Source organism: Thalassophryne amazonica, chromosome 11, assembly GCF_902500255.1.
Source record: "Thalassophryne amazonica chromosome 11, fThaAma1.1, whole genome shotgun sequence".
NCBI classification, from domain to species: domain Eukaryota; kingdom Metazoa; phylum Chordata; class Actinopteri; order Batrachoidiformes; family Batrachoididae; genus Thalassophryne; species Thalassophryne amazonica.
Genome location: NC_047113.1, coordinates 79193801 through 79219294, shown reverse-complemented (window position 1 = coordinate 79219294; position 25494 = coordinate 79193801). Strand labels below are relative to the sequence as shown.

Sequence of the window (25494 nt, the reverse complement as noted above, 5' to 3'; positions counted from 1 at the left end):
TTCTTGCAAAGTCGCTCAGTTTTACTGCAAACTATCACACAGTTTGTATTTCTGAATGAAAACTGGCTATAAAAGTGATTTACATTAAAGCTTTTCAGGTTAGTTTGTTCTCTGAAAATGTGAGACCGCAAATAAAAATGTCTAATTTATAAACAAATTAATGTCGACATCACTCTGGGCGGTTTCATTTGAACTCCACTGTGACTGTGAACAGAGGCCAAGTACTGTCCAAATACTTATGAACCTCACTGTAGGAAACAAACAAAGACACCAACACACGAACAGTGAAGCTTTTTACCAAACTGATCCCAGAGCGACTCCAGACGGCAACAAAAGACACAAAAACAACAATCAGTATTTACCTCATTCGAACAACATGCTAATACTGCTTGGTACTTCTACTAGTACTACAAATACTATGACCAGGCAGCACATGTACATTTACCAATAGAATCAGAGGTGTTCTGGAATTGTGCAAACTGTTAACTTACAGAAAGCAGCCTGTAGGGGGCGACAGACATCACGTATGTTACCTTCTGATGTCCATTTTACCCTTTCAAAATAAAGTTCTTTTCTGTGTTCAGAGAGCTGATGCTTTTATTGTGATGCTCTTACAGCAGTGAACGTCATGCGATCAGCATGGGAAAAAAACTGTCTCCATACTCAAGGGGGCGGAGTCCGGCTGCTTCATGTTGACGAGGACTCGGGGGTTTGATCTGCTTCAGAGTCTTGTCTCCAGTATTTATGCCTTATGACATCATAAAACTCATCTTCGCACACACACGCCTCATGTTTACACGAAGACGGTCAAAACCTTGTCGCATTGTAACTTGCACAAGTGTGTTAAACTTAAATTCATGCCGTCAACCTTAAGGTATGACAGCATGAACACGGGTTCACACGCGTGATGCCGTCAGCTCAGGATGTGTCCATGTGGTGAGTTTCTCTGGACATGATCCAGGAGTCTGTGGACATGTCCACATTTCACCCGCCTACAGCAGGTACGCAGTTAATTTGGAGAGGTGGGGGACAGACTGGTCGTCTGAGTGGGTGCCATCCAGGACGTAGCGGTTGTTTGATGTTCGGAGTGAATCCTCTCTGAGCCGCGTCCTCACTGGACCGAAGAATGTGGTCGCATTCCGGGTGGAGACGTGGTTTTGTCCGAACACAGTAAAGTCAGTTTGGTGTCTTCGGTGTTGGCGTTCAAAGGCTGCAAGTCAACCAACATCTGGTACCCGTGGTCGTCATAGAAACACTACAGAAAGGAGGGGCTCGGGGTGTGACTGACCTGAGTGAGTCCTCATGTGTCGGGTAAGGTGTGTTTTCTGGGAGCTGGAGTAGTCACAGTACGTGCACTGGAAAGGACGCACACCTGGAGGATGCACACAGATCAACACACAATCAGAGCCCCCACCTGCAGGTGGCAGTATGACCACTGAGCGGCTCTTACCCGTGTGGGTGCGGATGTGCTGGATGTAGTTGCTCTTGCGGTCGGAGAAATAGGAACACTGGCTGCAGGTGTGAAGTTTACTGGGGAAGTGATTCCTCAGGTGTTTCCTCCAGTGGTACTGACTGACTGTAGTGTACGGACACAACGTGCACTTAAAAACCCTGCAACACACACAGACAAACACACAGAGGCGTCAGTCAGAATGGCAGTTTGATGCATCAGTTTTACTGAGTGATAACTTCAATTTAAAGATTTTACTGATTAAATGCTGAATCTACTCTGAAGGCGAGTCTCTCTGTGAGATTGAGACACCATGTGTTCCACGTGTGTCAAAGTGTCTCAGTCCCACCGAGAGACTGACACACGGAGACACTGTGTGTTCCACATGTGCAACAGTCAACATACTCTTGGATCTAGATCCTGAACCTAACTGTGGTTTTTCTTTTTTCACGAGAACTTGTCGTCCACGATCCTTCAGATCCTTTGATCTTCTGGACTGTTTTGTGTCGGCACTTCTTAGCCGAGACAAATGACCTTTGTTTATTTTGGAGACTTTACTGCAGCCTGACATTTTAATGACATTTTTACTCATTCGGAGATGACATGAAATCTTCAAGTTTAAGGATGTCCTATTTGTTTTGCCCTCCTGAATGTTCTTGTTCCGTACTTAGGTTGATGTCCCTCCCTCCCTCCCTCCCTCACTCTCCCGCTCCCACCTGGATGTCCCTCGCGACAGTAATAACGTGTAATAGAGGCTAACGGCGTGCTACTGCCTACCTGTGGTCGGCGCCCTCTGCGTTGTGGTGTTTGAGGTGAGCGATGTAGTGGTCATAGCGGTTTGTGTTGTAGCCGCAGCGCTGGCAGCGGATCAGTCCTTTACCGTCCCCTGCGGCTGCCGTCTCTCCGCTGCTCACCGCCTCACCCCCAGAGGATACCTGGGACTCAGCTGAGGCCTTGGCTTTGCTCTGACTCCGCCCCTCCACCTTGTTCACCACAGTCATCTTGCTGATGGCGTGGGTGCCCAGATGCTCCACAAACTCCTGCTCGTTCTGCGCCTGGAAGCGGCAGGGTCGACAGAACAGAGGCTTCTTGTTCTTCTTCTTGCTGCCATCTGGAGCTGCGGCGCCGTGCTCATCTTTGCATTTGGCTACCGGCTGAGGTGTTTGGGGGCGGGGCTTAGACAGACAGGACAAGTCTTCAGCAGCAGTTCCTGTCTCGTCGTGCTCAGCCATGTGGCTTCCGATGATCACAGTCTGGATGTGCTGGGCTGGACAGTCAGGGTATTCGATGATGTAGACCTCCCTGTGGTTCTCCTGGCTGTAGCTGTATCTGACCAAACACAAAGTTCACTCAAAATTATTGACAAAAATTCGGAAATAACTCTGAAGAGATTAAAGTTGAATCAGGGACTGTTTCTGTCATCAGGTTTGTTTGAGACAATTCTGTTGTCCACGACGGCACCGTCTCAGACCTAATTTTAATTTGTTTAATTTATTTCATTTATATAGTGCCAAATCACAACAAAGTTGCCTCAAGGTGTTTCACACAAGTAAGGTCTAACCTTACCAACCCTCAGAGCGAGAACACGGGAGACACAGGTGATAATAGATGAAGTGGGGGATGAACTTTGTAACAGCAGTCATGAGGGACTCAGTGGTCAGCAGTGGAAGGAGTTTGACTGTAAACTTAAAATCCGATATTTCTACACACCCTTGGTTATTTCAAATTTTGTAAAGGATTCCTCAGCAGCTTTATGGTGGAGACAATGTGGCAAAATAGGGGATCATACACACATACTGTGGGACTGTTTAGTCATCTTTGAGTACTGGAAAAATACTAAAGAGATTGAGAAACTTGTTAAAAGAGAAGTCCCCTCAAATATTGATTTTTTTTTTATTCTGTTACATCAGTTGACGCTTTCACTGCTGACCAAAAATATATTTTATGCATTTTACTGTTGATTGCCAAAAAATAGTTACTGTTAATTGGAAGAATGTGAAGTCACCAATGGTAACTGAATGGAAACAGGTTAAAACAGGTATATATGATGGAAAAAAAATGACTGCACCATTACAAATGAAAATGGATCTTTTTAACCGGAGATTGTATGTGGCAGTGGTTTTCAAACTGTGAGCCCCTGCAGCGGGTCTGCAATCAACAGCTTCCGTAACGGCTCTGCTTTGAAGCTTGAAACAATGAAGCTGTTTCATTGGTTCTTTGCTTCGCTGATTATCAGAAGCAGCAAGTCCGCTTCTTAACTCCTCTCAAAGCCATTTAAAAATGTCAATCATGAGTCAGTTTTGTGCAGATTAAAGTTACTAACTGGAACTCTTGTCTTGTTGCGAGCAAGAAATGATAATCGTCCTCCGTTCTGTTGGCACAGCTCCAAATGCTACGCTGCTCTCTGCTGAGTCAAGTTAGAGCCCGGCCGGAATTAACTTCAAAGCGAATCACCATTTAAATCAAATGACACCTCTTCCCAAACGTTGTAACAAAGACAACAAACTACAATGACTAAAATGTTTTTTCCTCCCAAAATGAGACATCCTGCATTCTTTATGAATTACAGTGATGCTGACGTGCCGCAGCCGGCTGAGCTCAGCTCAGATTTACGGAAAAACATTCATGCCATTAATGTCTGTAAGGAAATGCTTTTGACGAAAACTACAGATTTTGTCTGTTTTTATTTATGTCCAAAGATCAAGGATCCAGTGACCAATTTCATATTTATTTACTTTAAGACTTAATAAAATGTTGTTGACATAGAAAACCTGTAAAGCCTACTTTTAGTACACAGAAAATTCACAAGAGGTATCAATAAGGGAATCAATAAGGAATCGGATCGATGAGCAGAATCAATATAGATAAAATCTTATCAATGCCCATCTCTGTTTGAATTAATATAATTTATGTTAAAAAGTGTTAGTTATGCCAAAGACATTTAAAAACACACAGAGATGCTTAAATGTTAAAAAACTACAGTGGAACGTCGACGTACGAGCGACTCAACTTCAGTTTCAATTTATTTTCATTGATATAGCGCCAAATCACAACAGAGTTGCCTCAAAGCACGCCACATAGGCAAGGTCTAATCTTACCACCCACCAGAGCAACAGTGGTAAGGAAAAACTCCCTCTGAGGAAGAAACCTCAAGCAGACCAGACTCAAAGGGGTGACCCTCTCCTTGGGGCATGCTACAAACATAAATTACAGAACAATTCACAGACAAATATAAAAGAAATGCTATTGGTGCACAGGACAGGAGGATCGCCAACACGAATACAACTCCCATCTCTGGATGGAGCTGGATGGAGAAAAACAGAGAAATACTAAGGTGATCACCGGCCACCAGCCCTAAGCTTCACTAAAAGACCCAGAATTAGGTAAAGTTGAGGCCACAGCCCGCTCCAATTACTAATAAATGAATTAAGAGTAAAAAGCATAAAACAAAACTGTACCAGTATGCTAGCCACATGAAAGAGAAAATAAGTGTGTCTTAAGTCTGGACTTGAAAATCTCCACAGAATCTGACTGTTTTATTGACGCAGGGAGATCATTCCACAGAACAGAGGCACGATAAGAGAAAGCTCTATGACCCGCAGACTTCTTATTCACCTTAGGGACACAATGTAGTCCTGCACCCTGAGAACATAAAGTCCGGGCCGGTACATAAGGTTTAATTAGGTCAGCTAGGTAGGGAGGTGCCAGTCCATGAATAATTTTATAGGTCAGTAGCAGAACCTTAAAATCTGAGCTTACTGGGACAGGAAGCCAGTGAAGGGATGGCAAAATGGGTGTAATGTGGTTGTACTTTCTGCTTCATGTCAAAAGTCTGGCTGCAGCATTTTGAACCAATTGGAGACCCCTAATGCTAGACTGCGGTAAACCAGAAAATAAAACATTGCAGTAATCCAATCTAGAAGAGATAAATGCATGGATCAGGGTCTCAGCATCAGCCATAGACAGGATGTGACGAATCTTCGCTATACTTCGCAGTTGGAGTTAGTAATATTTCTAATGTGGAGGCCAAAGGACAACGAAGGATCAAAAATTACCCCAAGGTTCCTCACTTTGTCAGTGTGATGTATGACACCCGAGCCGAGGCTGAGCGTTAACTGGTCAAATTAATGCCGATGTCTCACTGGACCAAGAACCATCATTTCAGTCTTATCAGTGTTTAAAAGTAGGAAGTTTCTAGACATACAACTTCTCACTGCTGCAAGGCAATCTTCTATGGATTTTATGTGAACGAGATTACCAGCAGTTATCGGCATGTACGAGTATCATCTGCATAGCAGTGAAGGGTAATCCCAAAATGCCGCAATATATGCCCAAGGGGGGGCTATATAAAGGGAGAAAAGCAGGGGGCCTAAGACAGACCCCTGTGGAACCCCAAATTTCATGTCACTAAGGTTAGAGGTAGTGTTACTGTATAAAACAGTGAGAACGACTGGTGAAGTATGACGTCAGCCATGCAAGGGCACTCCCAGTAATCCCAAAATGATTTTCCAGTCTATCAAGTAGAATATGATGATCCACTGTATCAAATGCAGCACTGAGATCTAACAGCAACAGAACCGTAGTGGTGTCCGAATCCATTGTAAGCAGAAGATCATTCACCACTTTAGTGAGAGCCGTCTCTGTGGAATGATATTTTCTAAAAGTAGACTGCAGTGGCTCAAAGAAATTATTCTCAGTAAGATGGTCTATGAGCTGCTGTGACACCACTTTTTCCAGAATTTTAGAGAAAAATGATAGATTTGATATCGGCCAATAGTTTTTCAATACACCAGGGTCAAGATTAAGTTTCTTAAGTAATGGTTTAATCACTGCAGATATGAAACATTTAGGAACAGATGCACAAGTTAGATTCATAATTTCCAGCACAGTCGGCCCAAGAGTGGGCCACAGGTCCTTAAACAGTTTTGTTGGTATAGGATCAAATAAACAGGTTGTGCTTTTTGTGGACATTACGAGTTTTGTCAGCATGCCTAGTGAGATACTATCAAATTCTTTAAATGTAGGTAATACCTCAGTAATGGTGCCCACCTCAATAGCAGGGTGTAATGTCTGGGTTAAGGCATGCCGGGACATGTTTAACCTGATGTCTTCTATTTTCTTCCCAAAGTAATCCAGGAAATCTTGTGCTGTAAAAGGAGTGCGAACTACAGGTGGTTGTCCATGCATAAGTGTTGCCACCGTGTCGAACAAGAACTTTGAGTTATGCTTATTTTCGTTGATCAAATCAGAGTAGTGGGTCTGCTTTGTAGCCAATAATTCATGCTTATAGGGCAATTCTATGGTAACGGAATTACAACAGCAGCAAAATCTGGACATATGGCATCTAACCACGACAGATTAGCTCAGATTGTAATTCCATTACCGTAGAATTGCCCTATAGTCTAAGATAGCATCACACCACGCAAGGTGAAATACTTCTAATTTTGAACGATGCCATTTCCATTCTAGACCTCTTGCTTTATGCTTGAGGTCACGCAGATAATCAATGAACCAAGGTGACTGTGATTTGGGGGAGCGTGGTTTTAACACAGGTAGTGCAATCATGTCGAGTGTAGTTTTGAGCACTGAGTTTAAACTATCCACAAGTCTGTCTACTGATTGGGTATTTGTCAAATGTGAAGCTAAGACATCAGGCAGTCTAGCTTCGAGTTCAGTCTTAGTTGAGGATTTGATGCATCGCCGTAATGATATATAAGGTTGTTGTTCCACGAAACACGGCAGCGAAACTGTAAACTTAATAAGTGAGTGATTAGACACCACTGACGTAAGAGGCATGATGTCAATATTCGTGACAGCAATACCATGTGCGAGAACCAGATCCAGGGTATTTCCACTAATGTGCGTCGAATGCATTGCCGAAATCCTTATGCATCCACAATTTCCATAAATGATTTGCAGAGGGGATCAGAAGGCTTATTTATATGAATGTTAAAGTCACCAATGATCAGAATGTTATGTACACTAGTTGACAAGTTAGAGATGAACGCACCAAATTCATCTAAGAATTCAGAATATGGGCCAGGAGGCCTATATACAGTGACAAAGTAATACGACTGATTTTTATTCTTCTGACCTTGGCAATGTGTAATATCCTGAGCAGAGCGGAGAATCAGATGCTCAAACGAGTTATATTTGTGATCTCCAACAACTAATAAGCTAAACCTAGATTTATAAATAACAGCAACACCCCCGCCTTGCTTCGCATCACGAGGGACGTGACTAAATGTATATGCTGGTGGGCAGGCCTCATTTAAGGGGAGGACAGCTGTAGGTTTAAGCCAGGTTTCACATAGCCCAATCATATTTTAGTGATGATCAATAATTAGATCATTGATCAACAATGATTTTGAGGACAGTGATCTTATGTTAATGAGACCCAGCCTAAGGACCTCAGTGGGGTTGACAGTTGAACTGTTTGGGTTTAGGGGTGGTACCAGAGTAGCATATATAAGATGCCCAGATGTAGGTTTAGGTTTGAGACATTCCACGCGCGTTGTAGGTAGCAGACACAAAATCTTTGCTATTGCTGGAACAACCACTGGGCCATCCTCAATTTCAACATCATCCAATATAGTAATGGGTATTAAGTTTGGAAAGCATATCCCTCTATGATTTTTATGGACATGACTACGGAAGCAGGCTACAGTCTCAACTTGTTGAAATTCCCTCCCTGGCAAATAAACTGCACTATCACCATAGTGGATTTTCTGCACTAAATTACCCGCTAAGCTATTGGATTCCACACCCACATTTGTAATAAGCCTTGCAGGGTCTCTAATTACCTGCTCCATGGCCTGCTGTAGATTCCTAATGTTACCCTCCCTGTAGAGCTCTATCTATGTTCGCAGACAAGATGGCGGCGCCTTCCCAAGTAGGGTGGAGGCTGTCCGGCATCAGCAAGCCACGGTGGCCCCAGAACGAAGGCCAGTTATCAATAAAGTTAAAGCCTTGCTGTCTACAAAACTGCACCAGCCACCTATTTAACGATATCAACCTGCTAAACCCCTCATCAGTACCCCGGGAAGGGACCAAAGACTATTAATTGATGCTGACATCTTTCTGGCAAGGTCAGAAGTCCTGTCTATGTCCATTTTTGTTACCTCTGAGCGCTTCATCCTGATATCATTGGTGCCGATGTGAATAACTATGTGACTATATCTCATGTCATGTTCCTTCATCTGTCTTCCCTTCTGCAGCGTCAGCACCCTAAGATGAGATGCAATGTCGGGAGCTCTGGCCCCAGGAATACATTTAACGTCAGCCAGCGTCTGTAACCTGACTTTGCAGGTGATAGAATCCCCTATCACTAAAGTCCGGTGTTTCGGCCTGGAGACAGGAGTGGATGTCACTTGTGGGCTCAGAGAATTCACATCAGGGAAATCCAAGGGGGAGAACCGATTCAGTTCGCACTGGCGAGTGTGATCGGGGTGCCACAACCGGGCACCAAGCCCTATGGCGCTTCCTCCACCTAGCCACAGTCCGAAAGCCATCCTCCACAGCCGGTGTTTCTAAGCTGATGCTAATGGGCTCGCTAGCCGGCCCAACACTAACCTCATCTGGAGTGCCCGTAACATCTAACTCCACTGAGCTAAGAAGCTGCTCTAACTTACAGACACGGCTCTGTAAGAGAGCCACTCTATCTTCCATCATCACGCAGGATTTACAGAGTGTGTAAAGTATGATTTGTAGTGTACTTTGTGCACTAAGAAATTCAAGAATGTAGCCAAGCAAACACGAGCTAACCAATAATGGATAAGCTAACCACTCCTAACTCTCACACAGACGCAAATAAATGAATTAAAATTCACAGCAGTTTTTTATTAAACAGGTAAAAAAAGCAGCAGCTATAAAATACACTAAACAGTTAATTAACTAACAGAAGTATAAAAAAAAAAAAATGAAAGAATGATGACGGGGGTTCGAAATAGCTAACGCAAGCTAACCGCTAGCGAAAATGCTAGCCGCTCCTAAGATTTTACACAGGAGTAAAATAATTACTTAAAATTCACAGCAGTTCAACTGAAAAACGAACAGAAGTATTAAAAGGGTAAAAAGAAAACGGCTATAAAAAGTAATGACGGGGGGAGGGGAGGAGTCGACCTAGCTAGCGAAAGCTAACCGCTAGCGAATGCTCACCGCTAGCGATTCACAACAAACTTCTTGTTAAATAACGTTCAGAGTAGATACAATTAATAACCAGAAGAGTGCTAAACAGAAATAAAAGAAGCGTATACAACCGTGTGAAGTTCAGAGTAGCATCACAGTAACAAACAATCCATCAGAAGCAAGTTGCCAGAGCTGATCAACATATGAGTTTTTTGAAATAGTAGCCGTCGCTCGGTCCATATTTTTGTTTGGAATACGAGCGGAAATCTGAGTTATGAGTCATGCTTCCGGACGCCACCGGAGCAAAAAGGAAAGTGGAGAGAAGAAAGGGAGAAGCTTCTAGTGCGGATGTTAAGGCAGCGGATTTTGCTGCATTTGTTGCGAAGGAAGGCTCGCAACAAATGATTAACCTGTGATGAAACTGGATTATTCTGGATAAAAGAAATGCCACGGAGGACGTATATAACAGAGGAGAAGAACTGCTTCACTGAAAAGAAACACAAAGAAAAAGTGTCCACTGGTCGTGCTTCAGCACTTTTTAATGACACTTGTCCGTCACATTTCCACATTTTGAAAGGCAGGCAGAAGCAAACCTCCTTGGATAGGTTTTTATCCAAATGACCTGCAAGTTTACAATTAAAGTTACGTCTGTATGATCCTTTTAAGGATCTAGTTTAAGTTTAGTTTGTGTTTTCAGTGTGTGTAAACCTCCCCTCCCTGCCTCCCTCCCTCTCTCTCTCTCTCTCCTCCTCCACCTCCGTTAACCGCATTCATCTGTTTCTAAGGTAAGAACACTTAAGAAAACTTTTTTCTTTTCTATATTTCATTATGCACTGGTAAAGTACACATCTATTTGTTAATAAAAAAAAATGTATTTTTTCATAATTTAGAGTGATTTGGGGATGTTTTACAAGGCTGGAACAGATTAAAATTATTTTAGTTATTTTCAATGGGGAAAATTCATTTGGCTTATGAGCTTGGTCACGGAACAAATTAAACTCATACACTCAACAAAAATATAAACGCAACACTTTTGGTTTTGCTCCCATTTTGTATGAGATGAACTCAAAGATCTAAAACTTTTTCCACATACACAATATCACCATTTCCCTCAAATATTGTTCACAAACCAGTCTAAATCTGTGATAGTGAGCACTTCTCCTTTGCTGAGATAATCCATCCCACCTTACAGGTGTGCCATACCAAGATGCTGATTAGACACCATGATTAGTGCACAGGTGTGCCTTAGACTGTCCACAATAAAAGGCCACTCTGAAAGGTGCAGTTTTATCACACAGAACAATGCCACAGATGTCGCAAGATTTGAGGGAGCGTGCAATTGGCATGCTGACAGCAGGAATGTCAACCAGAGCTGTTGCTCGTGTATTGAATGTTCATTTCTCTACCATAAGCCGTCTCCAAAGGCGTTTTAGAGAATTTGGCAGTACATCCAACCAGCCTCACAACCGCAGACCACGTGTAACCACACCAGCCCAGGACCTCCACATCCAGCATGTTCACCTCCAAGATCGTCTGAGACCAGCCACTCGCACAGCTGCTGAAACAATCTGCATAACCAAAGAATTTCTGCACAAACTGTCAGAAACCGTCTCAGGGAAGTTCATCTGCATGCTCGTCGTCCTCATCGGGGTCTCGACCTGACTCCAGTTCATTGTCGTAACCGACTTGAGTGGGCAAATGCTCACATTCGCTGGCGTTTGGCACGTTGGAGAGTTGTTCTCTTCATGGATGAATCCCGGTTCACACTGTCCAGGGCAGATGGCAGACGTCGTGTGGGTGAGCGGTTTTCTGATGTCAATGTTGTGGATCGAGTGGCCCATGGTGGCGGTGGGGTTATGGTATGGGCAGGCGTCTGTTATGGACGAAGAACACAGGTGCATTTTATTGATGGCATTTTGAATGCACAGCGATACCGTGAAGAGATCCTGAGGCCCATTGTTGTGCCATACATCCAAGAACATCACCTCATGTTGTAGCAGGATAATGCACAGCCCCATGTTGCAAGGATCTGTACACAATTCTTGGAAGCTGAAAATGTCCCAGTTCTTGCATGGCCGGCACACTCACCGGACATGTCACCCATTGAGCATGTTTGGGATGCTCTGGACCGGCGTATACGACAGCGTGTACCAGTTCCTGCCAATATCCAGCAACTTCGCACAGCCATTGAAGAGGAGTGGACCAACATTCCACAGGCCACAATTGACAACCTGATCAACTCTATGTGAAGGAGATGTGTTGCACTGCATGAGGCAAATGGTGGTCACACCAGATACTGACTGGTATCTCCCCCCCCCCCCCCCCCCCCCAGTAAAACATAACTGCACCTTTCAGAGTGGCCTTTTATTGTGGGCAGTCTAAGGCACACCTGTGCACTAATCATGGTGTCTAATCAGCATCTTGATATGGCACACCTGTGAGGTGGGATGGATTATCTCAGCAAAGGAGAAGTGCTCACTATCACAGATTTAGACTGGTTTGTGAACAATATTTGAGGGAAATGGTGATATTGTGTATGTGGAAAAAGTTTTAGATCTTTGAGTTCATCTCATACAAAATGGGAGCAAAACCAAAAGTGTTGCGTTTATATTTTTGTTGAGTGTATCTCGAGGTTCCACTGTATGTTTAAAATATGACAAAAGATAAAATTAGAAGAATAGAAAGTTCTTTAAAAATGTTTAAAATGTTTACAAAGGCTGTAAAATGTGTAAATGCATAGACAGGTCCTTAAAAACACACAAATATAAAACCAATCTGGGAACTAGAATTCACTGTCTTTGGGAATGTGAAAAAAATCAGACAATTCTGGGAAACAGTATGTAGTGAGGTTAGTGCAATAATTGTACAACCAGTACCGTCTAATCCAGTTTTATGCCTATTGTGTCTTATACCAGGATCACTTAAAGACTATAAAGATACTGTACAGCTTCTTTTTATGATAGGACAGAAAGCCATTATGACCAAATGGGTTGGAGATGAACCTTCATCATTACAATTGTGGAGAGCATCAATATTGGACATTGTTTCCTTGGAAAAACTGCAAAACTGCGATTCTGTGTTGACGGTCAGTCTGCAATATTTGTAGACTGATTCGGCCATGATGAAGCCTCACAGGACATGTTGGGGCATGTCCGGTTCATGCACAATTTCTCGGATAGTCACACGACTGAAAAGCCATCTCAAAGCCGTCCTGTGAGACCAACACGGAGGTGGCTTTGTGCCGCGCCATGAGCGGCACGGTGGCGCATCCCTCCGCTCCTCTTTCCATGAAAAAACTCCTGTAACAGTGGAATGTGCCGAAAAAGTACTGATGTCCACGTCTTCTGCCATTGTTGTGTAAGTCAGACGACATCCCGGATCAACAAAGCCGTCACGTTGGAAATGATCTGGTTGTTTCAGCCTGTCGATCGGCGCTCGGAGTGCGCCGCGCTCTCAGACGCTGTGGGCGGTCTTTAAACCGGCTGGAGCACTCCTTAATCTGTGTAATCCCCATAAAATCGTCCCTGAAAGCCATCTGAATTTTCCGAATGGTGTCCACCTGGAGGTCTCTCACAGTTTCTGGAAAAATTTGATGCAGCAAAGCTCCAAATTGTTCAGACATTTTATTCACTATAAAAATCCGACGAGGGGGGTGGACCACTGCTTACACAAAGCCTGCTCACAGGCGAATGATGCAACCAACAGGCTTGAAAAAACTCACGCATGCGCACAAAGGTTCAAGCTTGGCTGATGCAGTCACACGTGATTCAAATCCATATGGTTTTTGAAAAAAATAAAAAGGTCGGATACTTTTCTAACAGACCTCGTACATTGTACTTTTAATACTATTTTTATGTTATCTAATTATATTTTTAGTACTTGTCTCAGGTAGCATTCTGTTTTGGGAAAAAAAAAGAGAAAAAAAAAAAAACCTAAATAAAAGCCCCCCCGCCCAAAAAAAGCACACAGGTGACAGGGGTAAGGAAAAACTCCCTCTCATGATTTGAGGAAGAAACCTCAAGCAGACCAGACTCAAAGGGGCGACCCTCTGATTGGGCCATGCTACCAAAACAATTTATTAAACGAATATACAGGAAATGTTGCCGGGGCACAGGACAGGAGGGTAACAGAAACAGACACCACACCCATCTCTGGATGGAGGAAAAAAAAAAAAACAATCAGGCATCAGAAAGACAAATAGAGGTTAATCTGTCAGCATTAAGCAACAAGAAAAACTGAAGAAATACTAAGGTGATCGCCAGCAACTAGCCCTAAGCATCACTAAAAGACCCAGAATTTAGATCAAGTTGAGGTCGCATTCCACTCCCTTTCCTAATAAAATGAATTTAAAAGAGTAAAAAGCATAGTAACATACTATGAGAGTATGCTAGCCATACGAAGGAAAATAAGTTCATCTGAGGTCTGGACTTGAAAGTCTCCACAGAATCTATTTTATTGATGCAGGGAGATCATTCCACAGAACAGGGGCACGATAAGAGAAAGCTGTGTGACCCCACAGACTTTTTATTCACCCTAGGGACACTAAGTAGTCCTGCACCCTGAGAACCCGGGGCCCGGGCCGGTATGTAGGGTTTAATTAGGTCAGCTAAGTAGGGAGGTGCCAGTCCGTGAACAATTTTATAGGTTAGTAACAGAACCTTAAAATCTGATCTCACAGGGACAGGAAGCCAGTGAATAGACACCAGAATAGGTGTAATGTGTCAAACTTTCTGCTTCCTGTCAAAAGTCTGGCTGCAGCATTTTGAACCAATTGGAGACCGCTAATGCTGGACTGCGGTAAACCAGAAAATAGAACATTGCAGTAGTCCAATCTAGAAGAGACAAATGCATGAATCAGGGTCTCAGCATCAGCCATAGACAGGATGGGATGAAACTTCGCTATATTTTGCAGGTGGAAGAAAGCAGTCCTCGTCATCTCAAATGTGGAGGTCAAAGGACAACGTAGGATCAAAAATTACACCAAGGTTCCTCAGTTTATCAGTGTGATGTATGACACACAAGCTTAGGCTAAGTGTTAACTGGTCAAACTCATGCCGATGTCTCACTGGACCAACAACCAGCTAACATTTGTCGCGAGTCCTGCGGGGCTTGGATTTCAGGTAAAACACTTAGACGTTTTAACGTTGAGGACACCAAGTGATGAAGAGTTTCAGGTGTTATTTTGTCCAATTCTTCCTGCAAACACAGTACATTTTGCTGTTGGGGATAGGTCAGGACTAGAGACTGTCCAGACAAGTACCTGTCCCTTCTTCTACTGCAGCCATGTCTTTGTAATGTATGCAGAATGTGGTTTTGTCTTGTTGAAAATTCATGGACATCCCTGGAAAAGATGTCTTCTTGAAGGCAGCATATGTTGTTCTAAAATCTGTGTATGTTTCTGTATTAATGCTGCGTCACAAAGTGTAAATGACCTTTAACAAGGACACTGACAACCCCAGACCAGGACAGACCCTGGCTGTTGGACTTGTTGTTGATAACACTCTGGATGGTCCTTTTCATACACACAGAACCTGTTTCTTCCAAAAAAGATCTGGAATACTGAGTTGTCTGACAACACGCTTCCACTGTGTGATGGTCCAACCCAGATGCTCCCAAGTCCAGAGAACTCCATACTGCTTCTGGACAAGGTTAGCAAAATGCTTCTTTTTTGCACAGTAAAATTTTAAGTGGTGTTTGTGAATGTAACTCTGTATTTCAGTGCTTGACAAAGCTTCCCAAGAGTAATCTTTTGCTCATGTGGTTATATCAGCTATTGATGAATGACAGTTGTTGAAGATAATGGATGTTTAGGTTCGGCTTGCACCTGTTCCATATGCACACTGAAATTCCTCCAGATTCCTTGAATTGGAGGGAAAAATCTGCAAATCCCTTCCGATCTTTCTATGAGGAATATTAAAAAAAAAAAAAATTTCAGGCCCATCGTTGCTCCTCAAAGACTAACAGCCTTCCATGGATACCGCTTTTGTACCAAATCATGATTATAATCACCTGCCTGAAATAACATCATTTATTTAAAGTATTCATTTATTATTATGATTTCAGATTAATAAACTAATCTGAAATCAGACCACCTCCTGTCGGTCTGTTTTGAGATTATCCAGATTAAAGTAAAACTTGAATCCTTTTGGGTTTTTTTGTTTTTGTTTTTTTTTTAATCATTATTCCATCGTAGCTCCACAGTGGAAACATTGTTTGACATTTATCGATTACTGATCGTGTATCAGATAGACCTGATTTCCTGACCTGGCGGCGCTTTCATCCTCACTGTCCAAGTCGCTGCATCCCACAGTCTTCAGCTCCACCATCTCCTTCTCATCAGTCACACTGACGTCACAGCCACCGCCTTCCGCCGCCGTCACTGCTGCCACATTAGCTAGCATTACCAGCTGCGGAGCAGCCAGCGTGTTCCTGGACATGTCGCCGCTGTTCTGCATGTCATCCAGCAGGGACACACCGACGGGCATCACGCCCACTGAGAAGACCGTCTGAGCCGCCATGCAAAGGTCGTGTCTTCACTCCTGGACCGAAAGAGTGAAAACGTCAGGCCGTACATTACCGCCGGCTAGTCAACCATCAAACATTTAAAAACTGAGGATTGTCTGTTAAAGATGACGCACGTCTGAAATGCGCGTCGGTAAAATAATGAAACAACCAACAGCAGCCGATCAGAAAAATCAGCCTGTCAAAGGGGAGGAGCTGCTTCTTTACTGCCACCAGGGGTCACGTGATCACCACTTGTGGATGTTGAAACCTTTTACGACTAAAATGGTGAACAATTATTCAAAGCTCACAGCTACGCAAGGTGCTAAACCAAACACTTGCTGCAGGGCACTTTAGTGAGGTTTCCCCTCTCTGCTGGGAACTGAATTGAGGATTTTGTGGTGCATGGGCTCGCCTCCCTAAAGCTTGGGGAGGAGGGCAACGCGACGCGACGCAATATCGCGCCACAAACACGCAAAACGCTCAAAATCGCTTCACTCGCATCCATCGCGTCGCGCGGTTTGGCGCCAAAACGTGTCCTTACATAGGGATTACATGGCAACCTGTGGCTGCAGTCGCTCGCGTCGCGCCCGGTGTGAACGCGGCATTAAAGCTCCTCCTCCTCCTCCTGTTACTTCTTCCAGAATTTTTTTTTCTTTTTATTATTGTTGTTTATGCACCAATGATGCCAGATCAAATTACTTGTTTGTGAGAACTTAATTGGCAATAAAACTGATTCTGATTTGACAATCAGATCAGTCCAGGTTTAGCTCTTGTTCAAACAAGACAATTAGGGGTTATATTGTTTTGTTTTGTTTGTTTTTTTTAAGTATGCAATCCCACTCAAAAATGTTAAAAAGAAAAAGTTAAGTTTTGTCTATTATTCTTGCTTTCAATACATCTAAAACTAGTCAAAATGACTCGCAACGTGATAATTGCCAACAGCACCGCTATACTAAAAATTTCTGAGAACTCTGCAACTAATTAAATAAGCATGGTGGATGGTGCAAACTATTCCACTTATTAATCCTATTAACCAATAATTTTCATTACTTTTTACCAAAACTGGTGGCAGGGGTGGTGGCCAAGTGGTTAATGCGCTTGGTTTCAGTGCAGAATCCCACCCCTGCCACATTTCTCCATGTAATGTGGAGTTGCGTCAGGAAGGGCATCCGGCGTAAAACCTGTGCCAATTCAACATGCAGATCCACCTTGGATTTGCTGTGGCGACCCCGAGTGCAAACAAGGGAGCAGCCGAAGGGACTTACTTTTTACCGAAACTGGAGCAGCTGTAACTTTTGACCGCTGTAGACTCTGACCCTGACTTTTGTCTCTGTGTTTGCTCCGTAAACGTTCCATCACAGTCACTCCAAACTCCACCTTTTTGGAATCTTTATGATTCTTTCAATATGATCAGAGCATTTTTAAACGTTGACCTCTACCTGGCTGCAGCTGCCACCCTGGATGGCCACCGTACCATCCTGTGTAGGTCGTGGTACACTGAGGCTGGACTGTAAGTGTTTAGTTCCTTAAGTGGTACCAGGAACTTGCTGGGTTCACAGACTAAAGCTCCAGTATCTTCAGTGTCGTCAGCTTCGATCAGGTTTTATGTTTCTGATCTTTAAGTTCTCGTTCTGTTTTTTTTTTTTTTTTATCTGAAGTCTCTTATCTGCTGAAGGAAACATTTTGAGATCATCTCAGGCCCTGAGGCTCGTTTGGTCGGTGCTGACCCTGGGACACCGCAGCCTGAACTCTGCGGCTCCGCCTGGACCGGAACCCTGTATGACACAGGTTCTGCCCAGGCTGGACTCATCCAGGACCCAGACAGGGAGCCTGAAGCACATCTGGACCCAAACCCAGGTCTACAGGTTGGTCGGGTACCTCCGGGCCCACAGAGTCCCAACCAGTTTAATCCAGATTATTTGAAAGCAGCTGTTCCTCTCAGACTGACAAATCTTCATTTTTTTTCAAAAACTGACAGACTAACGGTTGTTGATCCATCAACAGTTTCACACACAGTTGGAGAACCAGAAGCGGTCCAATCCGGATCTGCGGGTCTGTCTGTCGGCCATTTCGAACCAGCACCCCCAAAAAAAATAAATAAAAACTTTGACAAACTACTTACGTCATTAAAAAAAACTACAAAAATGTTTCACACGTAAATAAATAAATATTTGTTCTTGTTAAAAAAATAAAAAAAAAAAACTCCTGAACGGTTTTTGTAGCTTTAAAATGGCCCGTTTGATTTCCAGATGGACACAAAAATAATAAAAAACTCCCTTTACTTTTTGACTAATCTTAAACTTTACATTTGACTTTAAAGTTAAAATCAGCGTCTACAGTAAACGTCTGAAAGCGAGTTTTAAACCAAAAAACACGTTAAAAAACACCTGAGTTTTAAAACTCCACTCGACAAAATAAAATAAAATAAAAAGGTTTTTTTTGTTGTTGTTGTTAAGTTCGAGGAGCCGAGGTCCTGATCCGGATCAGCCGTGGTGTGTTAGCCATGGTCCTGATCCGGATCAGCCCTGGACAGCGCCTTCTTCTTTTCAGACTCCATTTTCCAACAACTCACCAACTTTCCAGCGGACTCGAATCCCAAAACCGGACCCGCGATCCGCCGAACTTCGACACCAATGAGCCGCTGAACTGGCCGAGGGCACAAATCCAAACTTTTCTCCGACACTTTTCGGTGGTTTTTAATCGTTTTCAGGCGTTTTTTTGCCGTCGACGAACAAAGTGCACATCTCAAGTTTCCGCACATTCCTCCACAGCGCGGCCACGTCCGCGCGTGACGTCATCACGTCAAGGCTGAGCGCCTCGCTGACGAGGGCGCGCTGAACCTGTCTGTTTGTTTACCTGGAGCATTTTTCATGTGACTGACTTGAAATTTGGTCAAATCGTGCAGACCAGTCCTGTCTATTAGCCTAAGTTTTTTGGAGTGGTTCCCATAATATTTACCACTGATAAGTGGATCAAACTTCACAAATTTTGGGAAAATAAACAAAAAGTCACCTGGTGGTAAACACCCGAATTACAGCCTTCTGGTATCACATGGCGCCGCCTGTTGGCAAAAATCAGAAGTACAACTTGCTATTATTGTTGTGAGTTTTGCTTCAAACTGGAAGTACAACTTGTGGGGTTTTTTTGGAGTGGTTGCAGTAATAGTCCAGTAATTTTATGAAAAAAAAGTGGTCAACCCGGAACAAATTGCAACAGAAATGATTTTGGTGGCATTTGAACCCTGAAACTGTTTTATAAAACATACTAAAAGTCTAGAAAGATAAAAAATCAGGAACACTCCCAAAATCCAAGATGGCCGTCCGAAAACATGCAAAAATTTAGTTTTTCCAAAATAACTCAAAAAATATCAATATTTAAGCACATAAATGTATTGATGTTAAATATAAACTTGGGTATTGTGGACATTTTGACACCAAAATTAGGTCTCTATCTGTAACAGTTCTTGAGATACAGCCTATATGTAGTTTACATACACTCAAGAATGGCAATTTGGTTCGTGTCCTATTATGTTAAAAATATTGCAGTTAAGGACCATAAATATATTGAAGTTGAATATAAACTTGTGCATTGTGGACATTTTGCCACCAAAAAATAGCTGTAGCTATTACAGTTTTTGAGATATGGTATAAAAATACATCTACACTTGACAAAAATTGATGAAATTGAGCATTGTTATGTTGAAAACTAAGTACCATTTCTGAAATGTTCATCTAAAGAAGGTAATAATAATCTTTTTGAGTCAATATTTCACTGGAATATGAATAGAGAAGTTACTCATATATTATGTATAATAGAGTGGATGTCAATGCACAACCAGGGCACACTGGTGACACCACTGCTGTGTGTACAACCTGGAGAAAGCCTCAGTTCTCTCAGATACAGGCGCTTTTGTGATAAGGTTGCAACAAAGACAACTCATGTGCAGCCACAGTGTTTGCCACCTACTTCGGCAGCTGCCAAGCTTCATAGTCTGAGAGTTTACTTGCAAGTTCAGGAATGGAAAGGTGAAGATGAAGGTGACAACATGCCATTGCAAGAATGGGGATGGAAAGTTTCTGATAGTCAGGTTGTCCCAATCATGACTGACTTGCAAGCAGCACCAGATTCTCTTCTGCATGCTGTGAGATGTAACTGCAGTACTGACTGTAGTACATTGCGATGTACATGTCGCAAACTTAACTTAGATTGCTCAGCAGCGTGTGGCAACTGCAGAGGTACAGGGTGTACAAATGCAGGCCAACTCAATGATAACAGGATGATGAGACTGAAATTTGAACAAGTAAAATTTCAAGTGTCATGATGTACACAATACTGATTTCACCTGAACTTTTATTATCATGCTTCATTGGTTTTACTGTAAAATTAGTGTGTGATTACATCTGTGTCATTAAAAAAGTTAGTGCAGCTGACAAGCACTAAGAAAATTATTATTACATTCTTTAAATGAACATTTCAGAACAGTTACTTGGTTTCAACATAACAATTTCACCATTTTTAGCCAAGTGTAGATGGCTTATGTGCTGTATCTCAAAAAGTGTAAGAGCTACAGCCATTCTTTTGGTGCTAAAATGTCCACAATACACAAGTTTATATTCAACTTCAATACATTTCTGGGCCTTAACTGCAATATTTTTAACGTAATAGGACACAAACCAAATTGCCCTCCTTGAATGTATGTAAAACTACAAATAGACTGCATCTCAAGAACCGTTACAGATAGAGACTTAATTTTGATGTCAAAATGTCCACAATACCCAAGTTTATATTTAACATCAATACATTTATGTGCTTAAATATTGATATTTTTTGAGTTATTTGGAAACAAACAAATTTTTGCATGTTGTCGGGTGGCCATCTTGGATTTTGGGAGTGTTCCCGATTTTTTTTATCTTTCTAGACTTTTAGTATGTTTTATAAAACAGTTTCATGGTTCAAATGCCACCAAAATCATTTCTGTTGCAATCTGTTCTGGGTCAAACCATAAAATGACTGGACTATAATATTTACCATTGATAAATGGGTCAAACTGTTGTGAACATGCTGTAATGCAGTGATTGGGCCACCAGGAGGCACCCTATGAAGGGATCCGGGTTTTATGGGAGGACTGTTCTTTTTTGTTGTTCAGTTATTATTCACCCACCCCTCCAGTAATGTTTTGCCCTCGCAATGTATGTCTGTTCATCGACACAGAGATAAAGGAGGTTCTATTTCACACGGTTGAGTGACTTTGTTCCTTATGCGTGCATAAGTTACCACATATTTTTGGCGACAAGGTGAACTGGTTTGCAGCCGTGTTGGCGTGAACACCTCCGTTTTGTTTTGTTGTTAGCATAGCTAGGCTAAGCGAGCTAGGCGGCTGTCGAGGAGCGGCAAGACCACAGACGGACAGCGCCGGTCGGAGGACACAGGTCGTAGTGAGTGGTGCAAGGAGCTGCCGGGGAGCACAGCTTTCATGCAGATGGTGAAGTACGGGACTGTCAGTGAATTCCTGGAGGAAAATGAGGACTGGACTGAGTACAAGGAAAGGTTGGGAAACTTTTCTCTGCCAACAGGATTACAGACGAGGCTAAAAAGCACTCTAGTCTCCTGAGTGCGTGTGGAGCAAAGACATAAGCTGATCAGGAACTTGTCAACACTGCAGAAACCAGGGGAAATCCCATATGATGAACTGGTCGCACTCGTGGGGAACCACCACAATCCAAAACCTTCTGTGATAGTCCAGAGGTTCAAGTTCCATAGCCATTTCAGGAAGCAAGGCCAGTCTGTATCCAACTTTGTTGCTGAGTTACGGCAGCTGTCAGAGCATTGTGACTTTGGGACTGTGTTGGATGATATGCTTCGAGACAGACTGGTAAGTGGGATCAATAATGATGCCATTCAGCGCCGCCTGCTGGGGGAAACTCCACCTCTGATGTTCAAGAAAGCCCTGGAGATTTCCCAAGGTATGGAGATGGCTGCTAATAATGCTAAAGATATCAAAAAGGAAATGGAGGAGCACAGATAGCAGCAGTGCACCAAGTCAAGAAAGACACTGGCAAGCAGGCCAAGCGTGTTGAATGTTTCCGGTGTGGAGGGGCACACTATGCTAATGACTGTAAATTTAAAGACGCGGTTTGCCATACCTGCAGCAAAAAGGGAAATTTAGCTAAAAAGTGTAGAGGGTCAAAAGGGAGGGGGAAATTGGGGCTGGGAAAATCTAATCAGTCTCAGGCAGCCACACACCACCTAGAGGAAGAGGCTGAATGCTCCTATAACATGTTCAGGGTGGAAACAGAAGATGAACCCCCTGAGCCCTAATATGCCACCGTCACTGTCGACGAGAAGGACATTAAGTTTGAAATTGATTCAGGGGCTACTGCATCGGTCATCAGTGAGGAGAACTACAGAGGGACATGGGGGCTTAACCGGCCTCCCCTCAGACCATCAAACCTCAAACTCAGAACTTATACAGGCCAGCCCATTCTGCACCTGGGGGTGCTGTATGTTGTTGCATCAGCAGAGGGTCAGAAGGCAAACGTCAGGTTGGTGATGGCCCCAGTCTACTAGGCAGTGATTGGCTGCGCAAACTCCACCTTAACTGGCATGAAATAAAATATGCAGGTACTACAGAGGACATTCTGCAGCGCTACAAGGAAGTGTTCAAGGAAGAACTGAGAACACTCAAGGGGCTTAAATTTAAGCTGCAGGTGAACCCTGAGGCCACGCCCAGATTTTTCAAGCCCAGATCAGTGCCTTACGCCATGAAAGGCAAAGTTGAAGAAGAGTTGGAGTGGCTGCAGAAGCTGGGCATAATTGAGCCTGTCCAGTTTTCAAGGTTGGCAGCCCCCATTGTTCCAGTTTTGAAAGAAGACAAAACTGCACAGATATGTGGGGACTACAAGCTTACAGTCAATCAAGTCTCCAAGCTGGAGGAGTACCCGTTGCCACGCATAGAGGATTTGTTCGCAACCTTGGCAGGGGGTAAGCGTTTCACAAAGTTGGACATGAGCCAGGCTTATCAGCAGCTGCTGCTGGATGAGGAGTCGAAAGAGTACGTCACCATCAACACGCATAAGGGGCTGTTCAAATACAATCACCTGGTGTTTGGGGTGGCATCCAGCCCGGCCATTTTCCAATGAACTATGGACACTCTTCTGCAAGGGATTCCGCATGTAGCAGTGTACCTGGATGATATTTTGATCACAGGGGCCACAGAGGCAGAGCATCTGACCAATTTGGAGCAGGTGCTGAGGAGGTTTTTGGAAGCCGGGCTGCGGTTAAAGCACAGCAAATGTGTGTTTCTTGCTTCAAGAGTGACATACCTGGGGCATAGGATCACAGCTGAAGGACTCTGCCCAGTGGAAGACAAGGTGAGCACTATTAAAGAAGCTCCAAGTCCTAAGTGTGTGGCTGAACTCAGATCATTTTTGGGCTTAGTAAATCATTATGGGAAATTCCTGCCCGACCTCTCCACGGTCTTAGCCCTGCTGTACAAGCTGCTTCACAATGACACTAAATGGCACTGGTGTACCGAGCAGGAGGAAGCTTTTAAAAATGTAAAGGAGCTTCTCCACTCAAAGACAGTTCTGGTTCACTACGACCCAAATAAGTTGATAATCCTTTCATGCGATGCCTCACCCTACGGCGTGGGGGCAGTCCTTTCACATGTGATGGAGTACGGATCCGAGAAACCAGTCAGTTTTGCTTCATGTACCCTGACGGCAGCGGGAAAGGGATATTCACAGCTCGATAAAGGTCTGGCCATAGTTTTTGCTGTCAAACATTTTCATCAGTACCTCTATGGCCGTGTTTTTAAAATCCACACAGACCATAAACTACTGATGAGTCTGTTCAATGAAAACAAATGCATCCCACCGCTGGCATCAGCCAGGATACAGCACTGTGCGCTCCTGCTGTCAGCCTACTGGTATTCTATAGTGTACAGAGCAGGTAGCAATAACGCCAACGCTGATGCCCTAAGCCGGCTTCCTTTGCCGGAAACACCTGTCGTTACCTATGTGCCTCCAGAGACTGTGTTTTCAATGGAAGGGCTGACAGAGACGCTGATAAAAGCATCCCAGATCAGGCAGTGGACAGAGAGGGACCCTGTTTTGTCTCAAGTCAAGCTTTTCCTCTTACAAGGCTGGCCTAACATGGTGGACAGATAGGAGCTGAGGCCTAATGCTAAAAGACGAACTGAACTGAGTCTGTAGGACAGCTGCATCTTCTGGGGGGCAAAGGTTGTTGTGCCTCCACCAGGCCGTTCACAGATTGTGAAGGAATTACATGAGACTCATCCAGGTGCGTCTCGAATGAAAAGCCTAGCGAGATCCTATGTCTGGTGGCCGGGGCTGGATCAGGAGTTAGAAAACAAGGTGAAGACATGCACACAGTGTCAGACCAATCAGAATATGTCTCAATCTGATCCTTTGCACCCATGGGAGTGGCCAGACCACCCTTGGTGTTGGTTACATTTGGACTTTGCTGGCCCTTTTAAAGGATACATCTTTCTCATAATGGTGGATGCACACTCGAAATGGATTGAGGCCCACATCATGAGCAACATCACAGCCCCGACAATAATTGACAAGCTCAGGCAAGTATTTGCTGTCCACGGGTTGCCCGACACACTGGTCACTGATAATGGCCCGACTTTCACCAGTGAGCTGTTCAGTGAATTTATACAACAGAATGGCATTCAGCACATTCGGACAGCTCCTTTTCACCCAGCCTCGAATGGGTTGGCAAAGTGGGCTGTGCAGACCGTGAAGGAGGGCCTGAAGAGGATGACACCAGACTCGCACAACACACAGCTTTCACGGTTCCTGTTCAAATATCGCCTCACGCCACAGACCTCAACTGGACGCACACCAACAGAGCTGCTGATGGGGAGGAGGCCCAAGGCAAGACTGGACCTGCTGCATCCGGACATGAAAGGGAAAGTGGTGGGAAAGCAGGAAAAACAGAAAGAACGACATGATCAACATGCCGTGAAAGGCACCCAAACCCAAATGTCTATGTTTATGTGAGAAACTTTTAGCAGTAACAGCCCTCAGCAGTGGCTAGCTGGGGTGATTCTCAAGCAGAGCGGGCTAGTGTCTTACGTTGTCAGACTATCTGATGGGCGTACGTTCCATAGACACTAAGACCATGACACAGGTGCTGAGACAGACAGGTTCACTGAGCGTTCAGTGGGACCACCAACCAAAGAGGTGGATCTTACAGAGAGGGACACTCAGGAAGATGTGGCTGTGGCTCTAACAGAGGACTCTAACACTGAGGCCCAGACAACATGCCGCTCCCTCACACCAGTTGCAGCAGAACCACCCACACCAGCTGCACCCACAGGATCACCAGAGGTGGTGCGGGGGTCGCAGCGTGTGACAAAACCTCCTGAGAGACTGACGCTGTGA

The 25494-nt window shown here is 43.9% G+C and overlaps 1 protein-coding gene and 1 pseudogene across 2 annotated transcripts in view; one reads left to right on the top strand and one right to left on the bottom strand.

The window, feature by feature from the left end:
- rest (RE1-silencing transcription factor) overlaps positions 1-18851 on the bottom strand; it is a 22752-nt gene extending 3901 nt beyond the window's left edge. Inside the window, exons 1-5 of one of the 2 annotated variants that reach the window (XM_034182258.1) lie at positions 18654-18851; positions 15842-16116; positions 2228-2779; positions 1451-1611; positions 1289-1372 (exon numbers count right to left, since the gene is read on the bottom strand). In XM_034182258.1, coding sequence (XP_034038149.1) covers positions 1289-1372; positions 1451-1611; positions 2228-2779; positions 15842-16095 — 1051 coding nt within the window. In that variant the 5' untranslated portion in view covers positions 16096-16116; positions 18654-18851. The remainder of the gene's footprint in view (positions 1-1288; positions 1373-1450; positions 1612-2227; positions 2780-15841; positions 16117-18653) is intronic. The other variant, XM_034182259.1, reaches the window with a different exon arrangement.
- LOC117519703 lies at positions 17488-25494 on the top strand (annotated as a pseudogene).